The 19,209-nt window shown below is 37.7% G+C and overlaps 2 protein-coding genes across 2 annotated transcripts; one reads left to right on the top strand and one right to left on the bottom strand.

Annotated features, from left to right (window-relative positions):
* Positions 1-454: 454 nt before the first annotated feature.
* On the bottom strand, positions 455-13,806 carry LOC133731061 (uncharacterized). Its single transcript, XM_062158529.1, has 15 exons — positions 12,391-13,806; positions 11,775-11,909; positions 11,438-11,598; positions 11,143-11,353; positions 10,799-11,036; positions 10,568-10,718; positions 10,103-10,403; positions 4,608-4,672; positions 2,889-4,218; positions 2,235-2,369; positions 1,896-2,056; positions 1,602-1,812; positions 1,253-1,490; positions 1,015-1,165; positions 455-852 (listed from the first exon to the last, which is right to left on the bottom strand). Exons 1-15 carry the CDS (start codon positions 13,652-13,654, stop codon positions 547-549), a joined length of 5,058 nt encoding a protein of 1,685 aa, XP_062014513.1. The 5' UTR covers positions 13,655-13,806; the 3' UTR covers positions 455-546.
* A 2,805-nt stretch (positions 13,807-16,611) lies between these two features.
* Positions 16,612-19,098, top strand: LOC133728549 (pentatricopeptide repeat-containing protein At1g79080, chloroplastic). Its single transcript, XM_062155957.1, has one exon. The coding sequence runs from the start codon at positions 17,022-17,024 to the stop codon at positions 18,720-18,722; it is 1,701 nt and encodes a 566-aa protein (XP_062011941.1). The 5' UTR covers positions 16,612-17,021; the 3' UTR covers positions 18,723-19,098.
* Positions 19,099-19,209: the final 111 nt, after the last annotated feature.

Raw genomic sequence — 19,209 nt, 5'->3', positions numbered from 1 at the left:
GAGGAAAAACATCGAACAGTTGGCGTGCAAGCTCCACCCAACGGTCACCAGCAAAGTTGTCAATTTGAGCTGATCGAAACAACAGGAAATGCAAGCACAACCATTTCGATCAGCTTGAGGTTGATCGAGGAGACTGATTCACCATCTCTAGACTCTAGACTAGTACACTCTACAGTCTAGTCTCTACGGTGAGGACCAAAGTCTGGGAATTTGAATTCTCTTCCACTCCTCTCTCTCTCTCTCTCTCTCTGTAAGCTGAAGCGACTTTATACCCGCTCTTTGGCGGGTCTACAGGTTCTTTTTCTTTTTCTTTTTCTTTTTATTTTTTAACATAATTCTTTTTTTTTTCTTTTTCACCATTAGGATCCACTTTAGGCTTGTCACCTAAGTAGATTAAATCTACAAGGTTAAGACTTCAAGTCGAGCTATCAAACACATTTGACGTTCCACGACATGAAATAATATCAGTGTGCCTTTTTTTGCTTAAATATGAATGATTTCATATCATTCTGAGAAATTAACAAGCACAACAACTGTGATAACCTGCTAGCGAGATTCTAATAACATTGTGCTGAAACTATTTACTGAGCACAAGTCACTTGTCGTTGATGTTGATTCAGGAACTGGAACGGTCCGTCCAGTGTAAAAACCAGGCTCTTTTGGCGTAGGCAACTTAATTTCACTTCCCAACATTAGAACCACAGATGACATGCTTGGTCTATCTTCAGGTGCTTCTTGCACACATAACAGGCCCACATGAAGACATCTCAACACTCCGGATGTGTTGCAAGAATCACATAACGTCACATCAACCAGTTCCAGAGGATTATTTTGAGTCCATAGTGTCCATGCCTTTGAACAAAACGAAGAACATGTTAGTAGGATGAACTCCATGTTTCTCTCTTTATGTAAATAAGCATTTGTCGGATAGCCTCTAATTTGAAATGTGCCATATTGCCATATATAGGGAAGGTGCTTATAGGATTGCACAATCGAAATAAATAATATACTTACATGTCCAAGAAGGTTAAGATGGTGATCTGGATGACAAAATCCCCTGTTCTTCTTCCTGCTCAATATCTCTAGCAGTACAACTCCAAAGCTAAATACATCGGATTTCATTGAGAAAGTTCCATCTACTGCATATTCAGGAGCCATATAACCACTATGAAACAAAAATTGAAGTGAGAAAGAATATGAGAAATAGAAATAAAAATAAAAATGTGACCATATACAAGTCTAGCAGACTTACTATGTTCCCACCACTCTATTTGTACTGTCTTCACTTTGATCACCCCCAAATGTTTTAGCCAGGCCGAAGTCTGAAATCTTTGGGTTCATATCATTGTCCAGCAAGATATTGCTAGCCTTCATATCTCTATGGATAATTCTTAATCTAGAGTCTTGATGGAGATAAAGAAGCCCTCGAGCAATTCCCTCAATAATATGGAAGCATGTGGGCCAGTCGAGCAACTTCTGTCTTTCTTGATCTGAACAACTTATAAAGCATGTTAATTCCACATTGAATCCTAGTGCAACAAATTAAGGATGAAAGATGGTATGACTAAAAAGGCATGTCCTGAGCTTAGAGAGGATCCTACCAAATATAAAGAAGTCCAAGCTTCTGTTAGGCATGTATTCATATACTAGAATTTCTTCATCTTCTTGAATGCAACAACCAAGAAGCTTTACAAGATTCCGATGCTGAAGTTTGGCTATCAGTAGAACTTCGTTTTTGAACTCTCTCAATCCCTGTCCAGAATTTTTTGAGAGCCTCTTTACTGCAATTTCCTCTCCTCCAATCAATGTTCCCTATGGACAACCATTCAGAAAAGTCCATCAATGTTGATATCAGAAAATAGCTCACTTTACTTGCATCAACTTCTGTTACTTACCTTGTACACAGGTCCAAAACCACCTTCACCCAGCTTGTTGCTGCTTGAAAAGTCATTAGTGGCATTAGCAATAGTGGTCAAGTCAAATAGTGGCAACTCCAAGTCTTCCCTGTCTTCTCCACGGTAATCCTCCCTTCTGCAATCCAGCTTTCTTCTGGCTCCTGAAAGAGTAAAGTTTTTCAGCATGAATAACAAGATGTAGACAATTGAACTAATGAAATTAAATTTTAACCACCTTATGTAATGCATTTTTCATAGTCAGAGTACTTGGATTTTGAGTTTCGAATTTTCTACAATAATTTATTTTTAACAACCGGAGCCAATGTGTGAGAAACTCACCTTGCTTTCTGAGTTTCCTCTTCCGTTTATACAAAATGAACCCAACTATTAGCATTCCCACAAGAAATACAGATGAGCCGATCAGAATTCCTGCTAGCTTTTTCTTGCTGGACTTGCTCTTTCTCACAATAGGATCTGAAATATCACAAGTCAAACAAAATTTTCATGTCATTTTGAGAACAGTATCTTACATTTCAGTTAACTGTGACTAAATCACTCAATTTAGCTAACACTTCCTACAAACTATTCACAACATATAAATGAATTTCCAATTTTGATAGCACTTATTCTCAGTTCAAGTTCAAGTTAAATAAACCTATCAAGGAAAACATAAAGACTTAAAGAGGTTCCACAATTTTGGGAATTAGCCAAAGTTAGACTCAGAACTCCCATCAAAATTTACATTTCAGGCAAGTTTCCAAACAGAACGCAGACAAACACGTAAAGCTTAGTTGAATATGAAAAAATCTCAATAGAAATACAGTAATTTTTCATAGAAAACAAGGCACTAGAACAGCAGTTTCCTATCTGGCTGGCCTGAAGCAGCCAGATAAAAGAGAGATCAGATAAAAGTCTTAAATAAATAAATAAAAGAAAAAAAAAATAAAAGGAAGAGAGAAAGCGAGAGAGATCAGATAAAAGTTTAAAAGCTACCTAGGTCTGATGCAGCCAGCCGTATAAAGAGGTCTTGAGAATCAGAGGTGAATTCTCTAATGTCATTGAGGTTCCCAAACCAAAGCAAGCAGCCACTTCCACCTTCCCTGACATCTAAATTTGCATATGCAGAACATGAACAGTTTCCCAAACATAATCCCTGGCACTCCTTGAGGGTCATGCTCTTGTCATACCAGGAAGAAGATGTGTCTGGCAATTTAAAGTTACTGTACTTTGAGAAGCCATCTGTAGAGCTGCAAGCTAATGGAGTCTCCCGAACACATCCCCCAGACCAATTTGTCGAGTTCCAATCTTTCGGAGATTTTGGTACAAACCCTTTCAAGCATGTACATTCAGGTTTATTACTGACATTACATCTAGCATTAGCACCACAATAGGCATAGTTTTCACACTGATCTGCCTGAGTTGAGATGAAAGGTTCCCAACTACGTGAGTGGTCTGTCCAAGTAAGCCACTGTGCAATGCCATATGGGTTTAATACATATCTTGCAAACATTGACCGGTTGAGAAGTGTGTACTCATAATAGACTTCATCCTTAGTCAACACAAACTCAAAAACCGCTACTGGATTTGGCTTTCCTTGATATCCAGTTAATTCAACGCCGTTCCATGTCCCTGCTCTAGTCAGTATCTTAGCTCCCTTCATAATAAAAATCTGTGGGAAACCATGAGTATCCATCCGTAGCGAAAACTCTCCTTGAGCAGGATCTTCTGTGCTCCTCCAAGACGAGACATACCTATCTAAACCAGTAACTAAATTCCAACCAAGCTTCATTTCTGGCAGGCGTGTATCACAAGGATAATCAAAACTCTGCCACAAGAAGTTATCAGGATTAGTTTCATTTCCATCTTTCACAACAAGATTTCCCGAATCCAAGAGTTGTGAGACTGGATTCCCTGCGGTTCTTGATGAATTGGATGACCATACAGTGCCATTTGAGCTATTGAGAAGGACTAAAACTCCCTGATCAGTGACCTTTAAAACTCCTAAAGAATCATTAAGTGGTATTTCTCTGTTCGCTACCCATACAACTGTCTCAGTAGAAAAGGTGTACCATATTCCCAAGTATCTGCCTTTCACTTTACCGGGACTAAAGAATCCCAGTTCATAGCTTCCACCTGCTGAAACCAGAGTTTGACCATCTTTAATAAATTGAGTTGGAGTGATAGAGTCTAGTGTATTTGAGGTTCTTAGGAAGGAAAATAAGAACAAGCACACAAAAAGGGTTTTCATGGTTTGCATCGATGTTCTGATCAGAATGCTTAGGACAGAAAGAAATGCAGAATACAAGCAGAGAAATTGGAATATCTAAAAAAATGGAAATCTCAAGCTTTAGATCGGTCTGCTAGATTTGTTTAGTCTCTCCACTAATCCTGTTTAAAGTAAGGCATCATTAGGCCCCACTCTTTCATAATGTAACCATTACAAAGGAAAATGCCAAACCTGGTTTATCCATTTTCTTGAATGCAGACAATGCTTCTATCACAGATTAGACTGCCAATCAACTTGAAGTTTAATATGCAGTATGCCTGTATATGTCTATCTGCCTGTTTGTCTCTTTTCAAGTGTCTTTTCTTAAGGGGCTAGTATAATGATATTTGAATATTTGATACTTGATAGAGTTGGGTTTCTTGAATGACATACTGGTTTAAACAGAAAAAAGACTTAGAGTGCAAGAAACTCATAAACTAACAGACATGCTGTACACGCCCAATGAAACTAGAAGGCAGCTGATTATAGAAAGACCCCACCTCCTCCGGAGCTGCATTTGCAATCAAATTCATCTATACACTTGGTTTTAAAAATTTGGTAGAAAGAAACTCATAAACTAATAGTTATGCTGTTCAAAAGAAGTAGGCTTGATGAATTTCACGGCTGATTATAAAATTGATCTAAACATACCATAAGTGGATTGCCGACAAGCTTTACAAATTTTCCAAGAACCTCATATGACAATATCTCAGGAAATTGACATCTTTCGGTGAGGATATTGCCTCACCAAGCACAAAGAATCGGAGATCCACCATCACGGAAGCTCAACTTCCTGTGCAGGGATTCATCATAAGTTCATAACTACATCTGTCAAGATTCATTCTTATGAAAAAAATGAGCTTAAAGTTAACTAGTATCTATCATTAGCTCAGTTCAAACTCGTATAAATTTCATATGCAGTATATAAATATAATAACAATGCAATTTCAGTTAGGCTTCATCACCTACAAAACTCAGACTAAAGGTTTGTGTGTACCTAGAATTAGTTGACTTTGTCATATTACATCTTGATTGATTCTTGCATATGAAAAATATGAGAAAATAACACATTGACAAAATTGATCAAAGGGGCGAACAAGTTCAGACTCCCTAACTTCCTTCCACACTTGTGTCACATTGCTTTCTCTCCTTGATTATCCTAAATATAAAAAGAAATAAAAATTAAAGACTGTCCCTTGACATCTGAAATTGAAAACCAACCTTCAAAACTTCAACTTGCTCCCTACAAATTTATAAGAATCCGAAGCCGAAGCCAAGGAAGCAACAATAACAAGATCCCATGCTTCCAAAGCTACCAATCAGTTTCTTACCTCAGGCTTTCGGTTCAAAATTTGTGAATCAAATTCCCAAAGCAGCATCCCACGGTTGAAATGGGTTTGCCATAAAGCTTTGAACTTCATTGAGAACTATGAATATTGTTCCCAACTCAAATTCCCAAACACACATTGCATAATGGGTAACTGTTATAGTTCAAAAGCCCTGTAACATATATAACTTTGTGCCCAGCAGTGAAGCAATAGAGGAGTAATATGGTCCAAACTATGGGGACCTAGTGTTGCAGCTCAGCCCAATGCTTAAGCAAACAACTTAGCCCAATAAAGATTGGATCACTGGGCCAAACCGGGTTCAGAAGAACTGGAAAGCACGTGATATGAATAACAGAAAATGAGTTCCGGTGTGTGTTGATTCCTTCCTCTTACGTCATGTTCAAATTTCCACTCATTAGTGGATATAACATTGTTGATTACCAGGCAGCCTTGGCTCGAATGAGTCAGACTGGTAATGTGGAGCAATACAAGGAACAATTTACCAAGTTGTCAAGAAGTGTTTTCTGTTGATATGATGAGAATTTGTCCAACCAAGAATTTTGATTCTTGTTAGAATACTTGTAGTAAGGAATTTTAGTTTCGGTTTGAACCAAAAATGAACATTTTGGCCTGACAAGGCGTATCTTGCAGAAATTGAGCCAATATCAGTGGCTCAAGCTATATATTGTCGACAAGTTCGAAATATATTATTTAGAGGCTAAATAAAGCCTACTTGCAGAATTATGAAGATTATGCGAGCTGCAAGAAAATGAAATGATGGAAGCATGGAAATGAAAAGTCAACTTTAGCATATTTTCCTATTTCGGCTAGGAGAAAGCGAGCTAGATAAGAAATGAGGGGTGGCAGACTAACCATCCGAAATCCAAATGAGTTGAAACTTTCCAGATTCATTCTAGACATCCTAAGAATCATTTCTTATGAAGAGTGCAAGAGCTTGTTTTGAGTAGAAAGCCTTCAAACAATCAGTCCAATTTTCTGCAGAAGCAAAACTGGAAAACTGGACCTGTAAGATGTCCAGCAGCATTTCCGGCCCAACCACATGGAAATAAATTCTGAAATTTTACCACAGTAATCTACACTCATGGTGGATCATTTCATATGAAGAAGTCGAAGGCAAAATCTGAATTCTTGGTAGAGATATGATTGAAGGAATAAGGGAGCAGAAAATTATTTAAACCTAACACATTCCATTAGTGTTTTAAGTGCTTAAACCTAACATTCCATTAGTGTTTTAAGTGCTTAAACCTAACATTCCATTAGTGTTTTAAGTGCTCAAACCTAACCCATCACGATTTGTTTAAGGCCAACAACTATGGCTTGGTAGCCTATATATAGAGGCTACAACAAATCAACAAACACATCAAACATCAACAACACAATTCACTCATCAATACATCTCTAAGATGATCTAAGTCTCTCTAGAGCAAACCTCTCTAAGAGCAACTCCTCTCCTTCTCTTTCTCTTACCGGTGATCACACTCCTAGTCCTAGTCTTCTCAGAAGCCGACTGTCAGTGCCACCAAACCCTCTGTCAAAGTGCTTCGGTCTTAGTCTCCTCGGGAGCCGATTGTAGTACCACGACCACAACGGTTACGGAACCAGCCAAGCAAGGGTAACGCCCTCGCAAAAAGACAACAAGACAGCCAATTCATCAACTAATCTCTACGATTACCCGAGCCTCTCAGGAGCAAACAACCCTCTTCCTCTCACAGGTGACCACACTCCAGTCCCAGTCTCCACGGGAGCCGACTGTTAGTGTCACCGAACCCTCTGTCAACGTACATTTGTCCTAGTCTCCTCGGGAGCCGACGGTAGTGCCGCGACCACAACGGTTACAGAACCAGCCAAGCAAGGGTAACGCCCTAGCAACCCAGCCAAGCTAAAGTCACGCTTTAGCAAGATCTCAATACTTCTCGGTGATTTCGCTATGCTCAATCTGCAATATTGAGTATCGACTTGTGAACAAGAAGAAACTTCAGCAAAGTCCTCACCATGAGGCACAAAGAATCCCACGACAAGGTTGGTGCTCTCCTCGTCCACAATCGCTCTAAAGAAGTCAGGTCAAGGGACACCCCCGACGACCGCACCCGAACGGTGCTGGCACGCCCGCGCAGAAAAGAGACTGTTGACCAGCTGCAGCAAAATTGGAGCCAAACAAGTAGTATATTAGATTAAGTTTCCATGGCAATTCTCATAAACTCAGTGTCGCCTATAACAAACCCATCACCATAAACTGCTAGAAAGGGTTGTGGGTTTTTTCCCACATCAGGGTCCAGACATTTTTACTCAACGAGGGGTTTTCTAGAGTTTTGGCATCAACCCAGATTACCATTTCTCCAAAGGACACTGTTTTCACTTTGCCCAATTGGAGGAATCCCCAGAATGATAGAAGAAGTAGATAAGTTAGAGCATCTCCAACAGTAGGAATTATTTTTTAGTTAAATTTAGTTAAAATTGTGAAATATAGTTATTGATTTAACAATATTGCTCCAGCAATAGTTGCTATTTATAAATAATATACTATATTTTATCGAATCATAAACTGACATGTGGACAAAAGAAGAGAGAGAAATATAACTTTTGTTTTAGCTATGCATGATTCTCTAGCTAAATATAACTAGCCAATTTAGCTAAAGCTAAATTTAACTTAGCTATAGCTAGTCTGTTGGAGTTGAATTTTGTTTTAAAAATAGTTATATATAGTTAAAATTTGAATTTAACTAGTCTGTTGGAGATGCCCTTAGAATAATTGATGCCTATTTTATGAAATTCATGACTTGCTCACTGTAAAGGAGCTAGATATGTTTGATTTTGTATTAACTTTAATAGCTTTTTTTATTTAACTTTTTAATTAAGGGTAACGATTAGAATTTTAAAGTTATAACTTACAAACACTGAAAATGAGAAACACCAACTTATATAAATTATAAAGTGAGTTAGGATTCAAACACCTTCTACTTTTAGAAGAAGAATATACATAGATACACAAAATACGAGAAAGACAAACAAGAGAGACACAAAAACACCCAAAATACAAAGAGATGTGAATAGAGAATCTTATTCTCCACATTGAGATGATAATTTCAGAAGCTTATCACTGCTAAAATTGTATTAACATGTTAAGAAAATTTCTCTTTTGTATCTAAGTAGGTCTAGATTTTGATGAAGTGTCCAAAAAAATATGAGAATAAACAGTCAAACTTGGAGCTTAAGATAGCTTTATTTTTTTTATCGTGAAACATATTATACATACATCTAAAGGGCGTTGCACTGTTCATTCGATACATACATCTAAAGAGCGTCGCACTGTTCATTCGAGCCCGAATTAAATGACGCTTTTGCCCTTTTTTTTTTTTTTTTTTTTTTTTAAATTATGGGTTGTCATACTTCTATAATCTTCTGGAGGGACAAGTCTCTCAAAGTCAAAAATTCATATTAGAATTAAGACATGAATGGGATAATAACTAAAAAAACAAATTAAAATCTAAAAGCCCAAACAGCCCAAAAAACCCAAACCTAAATTAAAATCTTCCTTCATATTCTACTTGCTGCCGTTGTCGTCTGACTTGAAAGATGAAGAGTTAAAAGTAGATGAAGAGTGTTGTGGGATTGTGAAGGAAAAAGGAAGATGAAAGTCTTTTCATGGCTGATGTTAATTAAGTTTCTCCCAAAATCTCAATATAGATGGCAATTTTTTTCTCAATAAGTTCCATTGTTACTTTATAAGAATTTAACACTCAATGATCAATAGGTTGATAAAATGCTATTAATAAACTAACTCAAAATCAAATGATCAAATATGTTACGGTAGATTATGTGAGACATGGAACTAAATGCATAAAACTCAAGTGATCGAAGCATGCATTATCTCTCGATATACAACTGAACTGCAAATGATAATTGATCATGTCTATGTTGTGAAACAACATTGCTGGGAAAACAGAATGATGTACATTTAGCTAAAATGTTAAACTAACCGATAGATAAACTACAATTCTAAAAGCAGCTAAAAATGTCTTTACTCCCTAAACTCCATAGAGATACTCCCCATAGCATGCAATTGTGGTACGAGATATCGCTAGGAATTCAAAGGAGCTTGTCTAATCTGATAACAACGAAACTAAAAAATACAACATTGATTGCTTTTCTTGCAGCCCTTGCCCTTAGGGCTCAACGTGCCAGCTTATATACCGGAAGGGATGCATGGAGGGAGCTGTCTGCTCAGGACCAGTAGCACAGTAGGATCCACATTAGGCTTGTTATGACTTCAACAGGTTTAGGCTATAGCTTCATTAATTAAGAAACTGATGATCAGTTTCGAACCCAAAAGTTAACCAAGATATGAAATAATAAATTATCAACATATAGATGCATATTAATAGTGCTGCAATATCAACTCAATAAACACAAAATTATCACCTAATTAGATTAAATCTAGCATTTTCCACTATTCACCCGTTACTCGGATAAGCCTAAGCTAACAAACACATATTGTTCCGCAACATGAAATGATAGTGGTGTGCCTTTTTTGCTTAAATATGAATGATTTCATATTGTTCTGGTAATAAGCAGATGAACTTTGATGTTCTAGCGAGCCTCTAGAAACATTGTGCTGCAAATATTTGTTGAAAACAAGTCGGTCGTTGTTGATGTTGATTCGGGGACTGTCACAGTCCGTCCAGTGTAAAAACCAGGCTGCTTTGGTGAAGGCAACTTAACTCCACTGCCCAACATTAGAACCACAGATGACATGCTTGGTCTATCTTCAGGTACTTCTTGCACACATAACAGGCCCACATGAAGACACCTTAACACTTCGGTTATGTTGCAAGAATCACATAACGTCACATCAACCATTTCCAGAGGATTATTTTGATTCCATAGTGTCCATGCCTTGAAACAAATTCAGGCACATGTCAGTGAGAATGAATTCCATGTTTCTATCCTTCTATGAAATAAGAAAAAAAGCAATTGCTGAACCTTTATATGGCAGTTACCATATTTCTAGGACGAAGGTGCTTATAGGATTGTACAATCGAAGTAAATAATATACTTACATGTCCAAGAAGGTTAAGATGGTGATCTGGATGACAAAATCCCCTGTTCTTCTTCCTGCTCAATATCTCTAGTATAATAACTCCAAAGCTAAATACATCAGATTTCATTGAGAAAGTCCCATCTACTGCATATTCAGGAGCCATATAACCACTACGAAACAAAATCGCAGTTAGAAAGAATTTCAGGAACAGAAATGTAAACGTGACCATTAACAATTGTAGCTAACTTACTGTGTTCCAACTACTCTATTTGTACTGTCTTCACTTTGATCACCCCCAAATGTTTTAGCCAGGCCGAAGTCCGAAATCTTTGGGTTCATATCATTGTCTAGCAAGATATTGCTAGCCTTCATATCCCTATGGATAATTCTTAATCTAGAGTCTTGATGGAGATAAAGAAGCCCTCGAGCAATTCCGTCAATAATGTGGAAGCACGTGGGCCAGTAGAGAAACTTCTGTTTTTCTTGATCTGAACAACTTATTAAGCATGTTAATCATCTAAATTTCACATTGAATCCTAGTGAAACAATTAAAGAATCGAGGATAGCATGTTCCGAGTTTAGAGAGGATCCTACCAAAGATAAAGAAGTCCAAGCTTCTGTTAGGCATGAATTCATATACTAAAATTTCTTCATCTTCTTGAATGCAACAACCAAGAAGCTTTACAAGATTCCTATGCTGAAGTTTGGCTATCAGTAGAACTTCGTTTTTAAACTCTCTCAATCCCTGTCCAGAGTTCTTTGAGAGCCTCTTTACTGCAATTTCCTCTCCTCCAACCAAAGTTCCCTATGGATAACCATTCAGAAAAGTCCATCAATGTTTAAAACAGAAAATAGGTCATTTTAGTTGCATTAACTTATGTTACCTTACCTTGTACACAGGTCCAAAACCACCTTCACCCAGCTTGTTGCTGCTTGAAAAGTCATTAGTGGCATTAGCAATAGTGATCAAGTCAAATAGTGGTAACTCCAAGTCTTCCCGGCCTTCTCCACGGTAATCCCCCTTTCTGGAATCCAGCTTTCTTCTGGCTTCTGAAAGAGTAGATCTCTTCAGCATGAATAGCTAGATGTAGACAGTTAGACTAATGAAATTAAATTCTAGCCACATTATATACTGCATTTTTCATTGTCAGAGTACTTGGATTTTTATTTTTAGTTTTCTGCAATCATTTATTTACAACAATCAGAGCCATGTGTGAGAAATTCACCGTGCTTTCTGAGTTTCCTCTTCCGTTTGTACAAAACAAACCCAACTACTAGAATTCCCACAAGAAGTACAGATGAGCCGATCAGAATTCCTGCTAGCTTTTTCTTGCTGGACTTGCTCTTTTTCACAATAGGATCTGAAATATCACAAGTCAAACAAAATTTTCATGTCATTTTGAGAACAGTATCTTACAATTCAGTGAACTGTGAAAAACACTTATTTTAGCTAACAATTCGTACATACTTTTCACAACATATAAATGAGTTTCCAATTTTCATAGCACTTTTTCTCAGTTCAAGTTCAAGTTACATAAACCTCTCAAGTAAAAACTAAAGACTTGAGATGCTCCACAATTTTGGGAAATTAGCCAAAGTTAGACTCAGAACTCCCATCAAAATTCACATTTCAGCCAATTTCCAAACAGAAAACAGACGAACACTAAAACCTTAGTCGAATATGACTATATATCAATAGAATTCCAATAATTTTCCAAAGAAAACAAGGCACTAGAGCAGACCATCTCCTATATCGCTGGCCTCAAGCAGTCCGATAAAAGGAGATCAAATAAAAGTGTAAAAAACTGAGAGAGAGAGCTCAGATAAAAGTCTAAAAGCTACCTAGGTCTGAAGCAGCCAGCCGTATATAGAAGTCTTGATAATCAGAGGTGAATTCTCTAATGTCATTGAGGTTCCCAAACCAAAGCAAGCAGCCACTTCCACCTTCCCTGACATCTAAATTTGCACATGCAGTACATGAACAGTTTCGCAAACATAATCCCTGGCATTCCTCAAGGCTCATGCTCTTGTCATACCAGGAAGAAGATGTGTCTGGCAGTTTAAAGTTACTGTACTTTGAGAAGCCATCTGCAGAGCTGCAAGCTAATGGAGTCTTCCGAACACATCCCTCAGACCAATTTGTTGAGTTCCAATCTTTCGAAGATTTTGGTACAAACCCTTTCAAGCATGCACATTCAGGTTTATTACTGACATTACATCTAGCATTAGCACCACAAAAGGCATAATTATCACACTGATCTGCTTGGGATGACACGAAAGGATCCCAACTATGTGAGTAATCTGTCCAGGTAAACCACTGTGCAAGGCCATACGGGTTCAACACAAATCTTGCAAACATTGACCTGTTGATGAGTGTGTACTCATAATAGACTTCATTCTTAGTCAACACAAATTCAAAATTTGCTACTGGATTTGGCTTTCCTTGATATCCAGTTAATCCAGCGCCGTTCCATGTCCCTGCTCTAGTCTGTATCTTAGCTCCCTTCATAATAAAAATCTGTGGGAAACCATGAGTATCCATCCGTAGTGAACAGTCTCCTTGAGCAGGATCTTCTGTGCTCCTCCAAGACGAGACATACCTATCTAAACCAGTAACTAAATTCCAACCAAGCTTCATTTCTGGCAGGTGTGTATCACAAGGATAATCAAAACTCTGCCACAAGAAGTTGTCAGGATTAGTTTCTTTTCCATCTTTCACAACAAGATTTCCCGAATCCAAGAGTTGCGAGACTGGATTCCCTGCAGTTCTTGATAAGTTGGAGGACCATACAGTGCCATTTGAGCTATTGAGAAGGACTAAAACTCCCTGATCAGTGACCTTTAAAACTCCTGAAGAATCATCAAGTGGTACTTCTCTGTTGGCTACCCATACCACTGTCTCAGTAGAAAAGGTGTACCATATTCCCAAGTATCTGCCCTTCACTTCACCGGGACTAAAGAATCCCAGTACATAGCTTCCACCTGCTGAAACCAGAGTTTGACCATCTTTAATAAATTGAGTTGGAGTGATAGAGTCTAGTGTATTTGAGGTTCTTAGGAAGGAAAATAAGAACAAGCACAGAAAAATGGTTTTCATGGTTTGCATCGATATTCTGATCAGAATGTTTAGGACAGAAAGAAATGCAGAATACGAGCAGAGAAATTGGAATATCTAAAAAAGTGGAAATCTCAAGCTTTAGATCGGTCTGCTAGATTTGTTTAGTCTCTTCACTAATCCTGTTTAAAGTAAGGCCTCATTATGCCCCACTCTTTCATATTGTAACAATTACAAGGGAATGCAGACAATGCTTCCATCACATATTCTAGATTGCCAATCAACTTGAAGTTTAATTTGCAGTAGGCCTGTATATGTCTATCTTCCTTTTTGTCTCTTTACAAGCGTCTTTTCTTAAGGGGGCTAGTGTAATGATATTTGATAGAGTTGGGTTTCTTGAATGACATATTGGTTTAAAAAGAGAAACGACTTAGACTGCATGCAAGAAACTTATAAACTAACAGACGGGCTGTACACGCCCAATGAAACTAGAAGGCAGCTGATTATAAAAAGACCAAATCCCACCTCCTCCAGAGCTGCATTTCCAATCAAACTTAGTTTTGTAAACTTGGTAGAAAGAATCTCATAAACTAATAGTTATGCTGTTCAAATGAAGTAGACTCGAGGAATATTATGGCTGATTATAAAATTGCTCTAAACATTGACCAGAGTAGATTGTCCACAAGCTTCACAAATTTGTGGATTTATGATAGTTAATTTTCTGTCCAGAAGCTAAAGAAAATTCAGTTAAAGTATTCAAAATATTCTTAGCTGCTAAATGAGTAGCTTTAGAAAATATTAGTCAGTCATCAACAAACATAAGATTATAAATTTTAAAACCACGAGGAGAAGTAAGAAGACCAATATTAGTTATAGGTTTATTAAATAAATGGTTCAAATTCCTAATAAAATATTCCATTGCTAAGATAAAAAGATAAGGTGATAGAGGATTCCCTTGTCTAATCCCTCTAGTAGGAGAAAAGGAGTCATGAGGAGTACCATTAAGTGTAAGAAGATAAGCAAGAATAAATTAATTGGATCCAATTTTGATCAAAGCCAAAAGCTTTCAAGCACAAATAATCCCAGTTCAAAAACTCATATGCTTTTGCAAGGTCAAATTTAATAGCTATGCAACCTGATCTACGTTTCTTATGATTAAAAGTAGTAAACATTTCATGAGCAATTACCTGGAGCAAAAGCCCCTTGTGAAGGAGAAATACACTTGGTTAATAAAGGTCTAAGTCTAGCCACAATTATTTTAGTAATAACTTTATAAACTACATTACAAAGACTGATAGGTCTAAAATGATTGACATTTTCAGGTTCTTCTGTTTTAGGAATTAGGACAATATTGGTTCTATTAATGAAACTCAAATCTAGATTATGAGTAAAGAACTCAGAAACTAATTTAAACAAAGGCTCTTTAACTTGGTTCCAATAAGTATGATAGAACAAAGCAGGAGTTCCATCTGGTCTAGGTGCTTTTAACGGGCCAATATTAGTCACAGCTGCATAAACTTCCTGTATAGAGACCGGGGCTAAAAAAGCATTATTATCAGTTTGAGTAATACAAGGAGTAACGAAGGACAGAACCTGATTAATAGACTCTATTTGGTGAAGTAGTATTCGTAAATCTCTGTTTGAAAGATTTAACCAAAATATCAGCTATATGTTCTGAATCATTTGTCCAAATACCATGCTCATCTTTGAGCTTAAGAATTTGGTTCTTCCTTAAGATACAAGCCTGCGTCTGAAAATACTTATTATTCTTATCTCCTACCTGAAACCATCTAGATTTAGCACTCTGAACCCAAAAAACTTCTTCATCTTTGAACAAGGATTCAAGTTCTTTAGTTAAAGAGTATTCTTAATTAAAAGAAGTAATGGAATAAGACGGGGAAGGTTGAATATTCTATTACTGAACATGTATATCTTTCATTTTTTATGGATATTTCCAAACACAGTAAAATTCCAATTCCTAGCAAGAGCCTGAAAAGCATTCAGTTTTGCAACAAAACTTTCTATTGCATCACCATTGATAGGAGTAAGCCAAGAAGAATTAACCACATTTTGAAAATCACAGTGATTTAGCCACATAGCTTCTAACTTAAATGCTTTTCTTTTCCTAGTGGTACTAGGACTAAAGGAAAGATAAAGAGGTCCATGATCAGATCCAGTGATAGGAAGATTATGTAAAGAAAAAAAAAAAGGAAACAAGGTTAAAGCAGAAATGTTTGCTACTACCCTATCTAACCTTTCACAGATTCTATTAGTACCTTGTTGTTTGTTTGACCAGGTATATAAATTGCCAGTAAAAGGTAAAGAAACAAGTCCTAATCTATTCAAATAGTCTCTAAAATGAAGCATATAACGATTAACATATTGAATACCACCAGGCTTCTCTTTAAAGTGAAGAATACAGTTAAAATCTCCCATAATGAACCAAGGCTCATCATGAGGAACCTGCAACTTCACAATCTCATCCCACAATTCCTTCTGCTTATGTTTTTGAGGAAACATATAAAGAAACGTTAAGAACCAAGCATTGTTATCACAAGCATTGAAAATCTTACAGTGGATAAATCTAGAATGTGGAACCAAAACCATAAGCCGAAAAACAATACTATTCCACAAGAGAGGCAAGCCACCAGACTGGGCAATAGGAGGAACACAGAAGTAGTTACAAAATGGAAGTTTAGAAACTCAAGTCTTAACTGCATCCTCATTGATTCCCAAACAGGCATTGCATAAAGGGTAACAAACACAGAAATACAGTATAGTTCAAAAACCCTGCAACATATATAAATGCCTAGATGGAGAGAAGACTCAAGTTGAATAGTGGGGTAATAGGTCCAAACTATGGGGACTTAGTGTTCAGCTCAGCCCAATACTCAAGCAAACAACTTTAGCCCAATAAAGATCGGACCTGGGCCAAACCGGGTTCAGAAGAAGTGATTGTGTTCCACAAGCTGCCGAAAAGCGCGTGGATATGGATAACAAAACATGGTAGTGGACGGGACTGGACTGCTGACAGTGGAGAACGGAGAGAGAGGCCAAACTCAGTTGCACATGAAAACTTAGAATATTTCTATTTTCTTCCATTACCAAACTAGAAAACCAAAACCAGCAACTCTTTCTTAAGCTGTGGAAGAAGAGCAAATTGAACCAACCAATCACTCTTTGAAAAAACACAACCCAACAACTGATATCCAGTGTATGTTGATTCTTTCCTATTAGTTTTTCTTCATTACTTCATGTCCAAATTTCCACTCTTTAGTTCCCTTTTCATTGTTATCCATTTGTTTTCTGTTGATATGATGAGAATCTGTCCTACCCAGAATTTTGATTCTTGTTAGTGATTCAATACTTGTAGCAAGGAATTTTAGTTTCTGCAAGTAGCATATTGGATTAAGTTTCCATGGCAATTCTCATAAACTCGGTGTCACCTATAACAAACCCATCAGCAGAAACTGCTAGAAAGGGTTGTGGGTTCTTTTCCCACATCAGGGTCCAGACATTTTTACTCAACAAGGGGTTTTCAAGAGTTTTGGCATCAACCCAGATTACCATTTCTCCAAAGGACACTGTTTTCACTTTGCCCAATTGGAGGAATCCCAAGAATGATAGAAGAAGTAGAGAAGTTAGAATAATTGATGCCTTTCAGCATTTAGAGTCTATGATAGGGAAGGGCCAAAAGCCTGATGTGGGCCAAGCAACTCAGCTCTTGTATGATCTGTGCAAGGCGAGTAAGATGAGGAAAGCGGTGAGAGTGATCGAAATGATGGTTGCTTCAGGCATTATACCTGATGCAGCTTCATATACCTTCTTGGTGAACTATTTGTGTAAAAGAGGGAATATTGGTTATGCAATGCAGTTGGTTGAGAAGATGGAGGAGTATGGATATCCGACGAATACTGTTACCTATAATTCACTTGTTAGAGGGCTTTGTGTGCGTGGAAATTTGAATCAAAGCTTGCAGCTTTTGGATAAGCTGATACGGAAGGGGCTGGTTCCGAATGTTTATACTTACTCTTTCTTGCTTGAAGCGGCTTATAAGGAAAGAGGGGTCAACGAAGCGATGAAGCTCCTGGAGGAGATCATTGCTAAAGGTGGAAAGCCTAATTTGGTTAGTTACAATGTTTTGTTGACTGGTTTGTGCAAGGAAGGTAGGAGTGATGAGGCAATTAAGTTTTTTAGGAGTTTGCCTTCGATGGGATTCAGACCGAATGTTGTGAGCTATAACATTGTGCTGAGGAGCTTGTGTTATGAGGGTAGGTGGGAAGAGGCGAATGTGCTTTTAGCTGAGATGGATGGTGAGGATCGGACACCCTCCATAGTTACATATAACATCTTAATCAGTTCTCTTGCCCTTCATGGTAGAACAGAACATGCTCTTGAAGTTTTGGATGAAATGGTTAAGGGTCGGTTCAAGCCTACTGCTGCAAGCTACAATCCGATAATTACTCGTCTCTGCAAAGAGGGGAAGGTGGATCATGTGGTGAAGTGTCTAGACCAAATGATGTTCCGGCGATGTAATCCAAATGAGGGAACATTCAATGCCATTGCTGTGCTATGTGAGCAAGGTATGGTGCAAGAAGCATACTCCATCATTCAAAGCCTCGGAAATAAACAGAAATGCTCCACGAATGAGTTCCACAGAAATGTAATCACAAGCTTGTGCAGGAAAGGGAATACATATCCAGCATTTCAGATGTTATATGAAATGACCAAGTATGGTTTTACTCCAGATTCTTATACCTATTCATCTTTGATCAGAGGGTTGTGTCTGGAGGGTATGCTAAATGAAGCAATGGAGATTTTCAAGGTCATGGAGGAAAACAACCAAAGGCCTGATACTGAGAATTTCAATGCCCTTATACTTGGATTTTGCAAATGTCGAAGAACAGATCTATCCTTGCAGGTTTTCGAGATGATGATTGAGAAAAGGCTAATGCCTAATGAAATGACATATACCATTCTCGTGGAAGGGCTTGCACATGAAAACGAAACGGAGCTGGCAGCTGAGGTTTTGAGGGAGTTGCAGGGGAGACGGGTTATGAGTCCAAATACAGTGGAAAGACTTGTTATGCAGTATGACCTTGAGGAAATACCATTGTAGAAATATGGGGGTAAAAGAGAGATGCGGAGAAAACCAAACCAGATGAAGTTATGCAAATCAGGGTGCCGTTCAACATTTGTTTTGTAAATCAGTCTACAAGGCAAGGAGAGACAAGAAGAATAAGCACTCCATTGTTCATATATTCAGACTACGGAGCTGAGCATGGAACAACTGCAGGCACCACTGCTTCTTTATCAGCTTCAAGCTAATTACTTTATTAGTGAAACACACAGCTTGTATACTTGCAATTTTGTTCTGTAAATTAAGTTCAACACCTGATATGGCATTTGGTGTTTGAGCTTCTTCATTTTAACTGATGTGGAAACGCCTTCTTCATTAAAAGTGATAATAAAAATTCCCCTCTTCTAATGCTCAAGATGTGTGTCCATCATATAGGTGAGCAGGGCTTTGAGATGAATGTTTACCATGGGAATGTGCAGTAGGAACAGAGATGAAGCCAAGCTATGAAGTGACTTCCATGGTTAAT

This window comes from Rosa rugosa, chromosome 2 (assembly GCF_958449725.1).
Source record: "Rosa rugosa chromosome 2, drRosRugo1.1, whole genome shotgun sequence".
In the NCBI taxonomy this organism is placed as follows: Eukaryota; Viridiplantae; Streptophyta; class Magnoliopsida; order Rosales; family Rosaceae; genus Rosa; species Rosa rugosa.
This window is presented reverse-complemented; position numbering and strand designations above follow the sequence as displayed.

What these genes read in the sequence shown, in the direction of transcription:
- LOC133731061 (XM_062158529.1), bottom strand. Translation starts at nt 13,654, where the DNA reads ATGCAAACCATGAAAACCATTTTTCTGTGCTTGTTCTTATTTTCCTTC. An exon ending in GAGGAAACTCAGAAAGCACG is followed by an intron (nt 11,599 to 11,774) that starts GTGAATTTCTCA and finishes CTACTCTTTCAG; the next exon opens with AAGCCAGAAGAAAGCTGGAT. An exon ending in GTTTTGGACCTGTGTACAAG is followed by an intron (nt 11,354 to 11,437) that starts GTAAGGTAACAT and finishes GGTTATCCATAG; the next exon opens with GGAACTTTGGTTGGAGGAGA.
- LOC133728549 (XM_062155957.1), top strand. Translation starts at nt 17,022, where the DNA reads ATGGCAATTCTCATAAACTCGGTGTCACCTATAACAAACCCATCAGCA.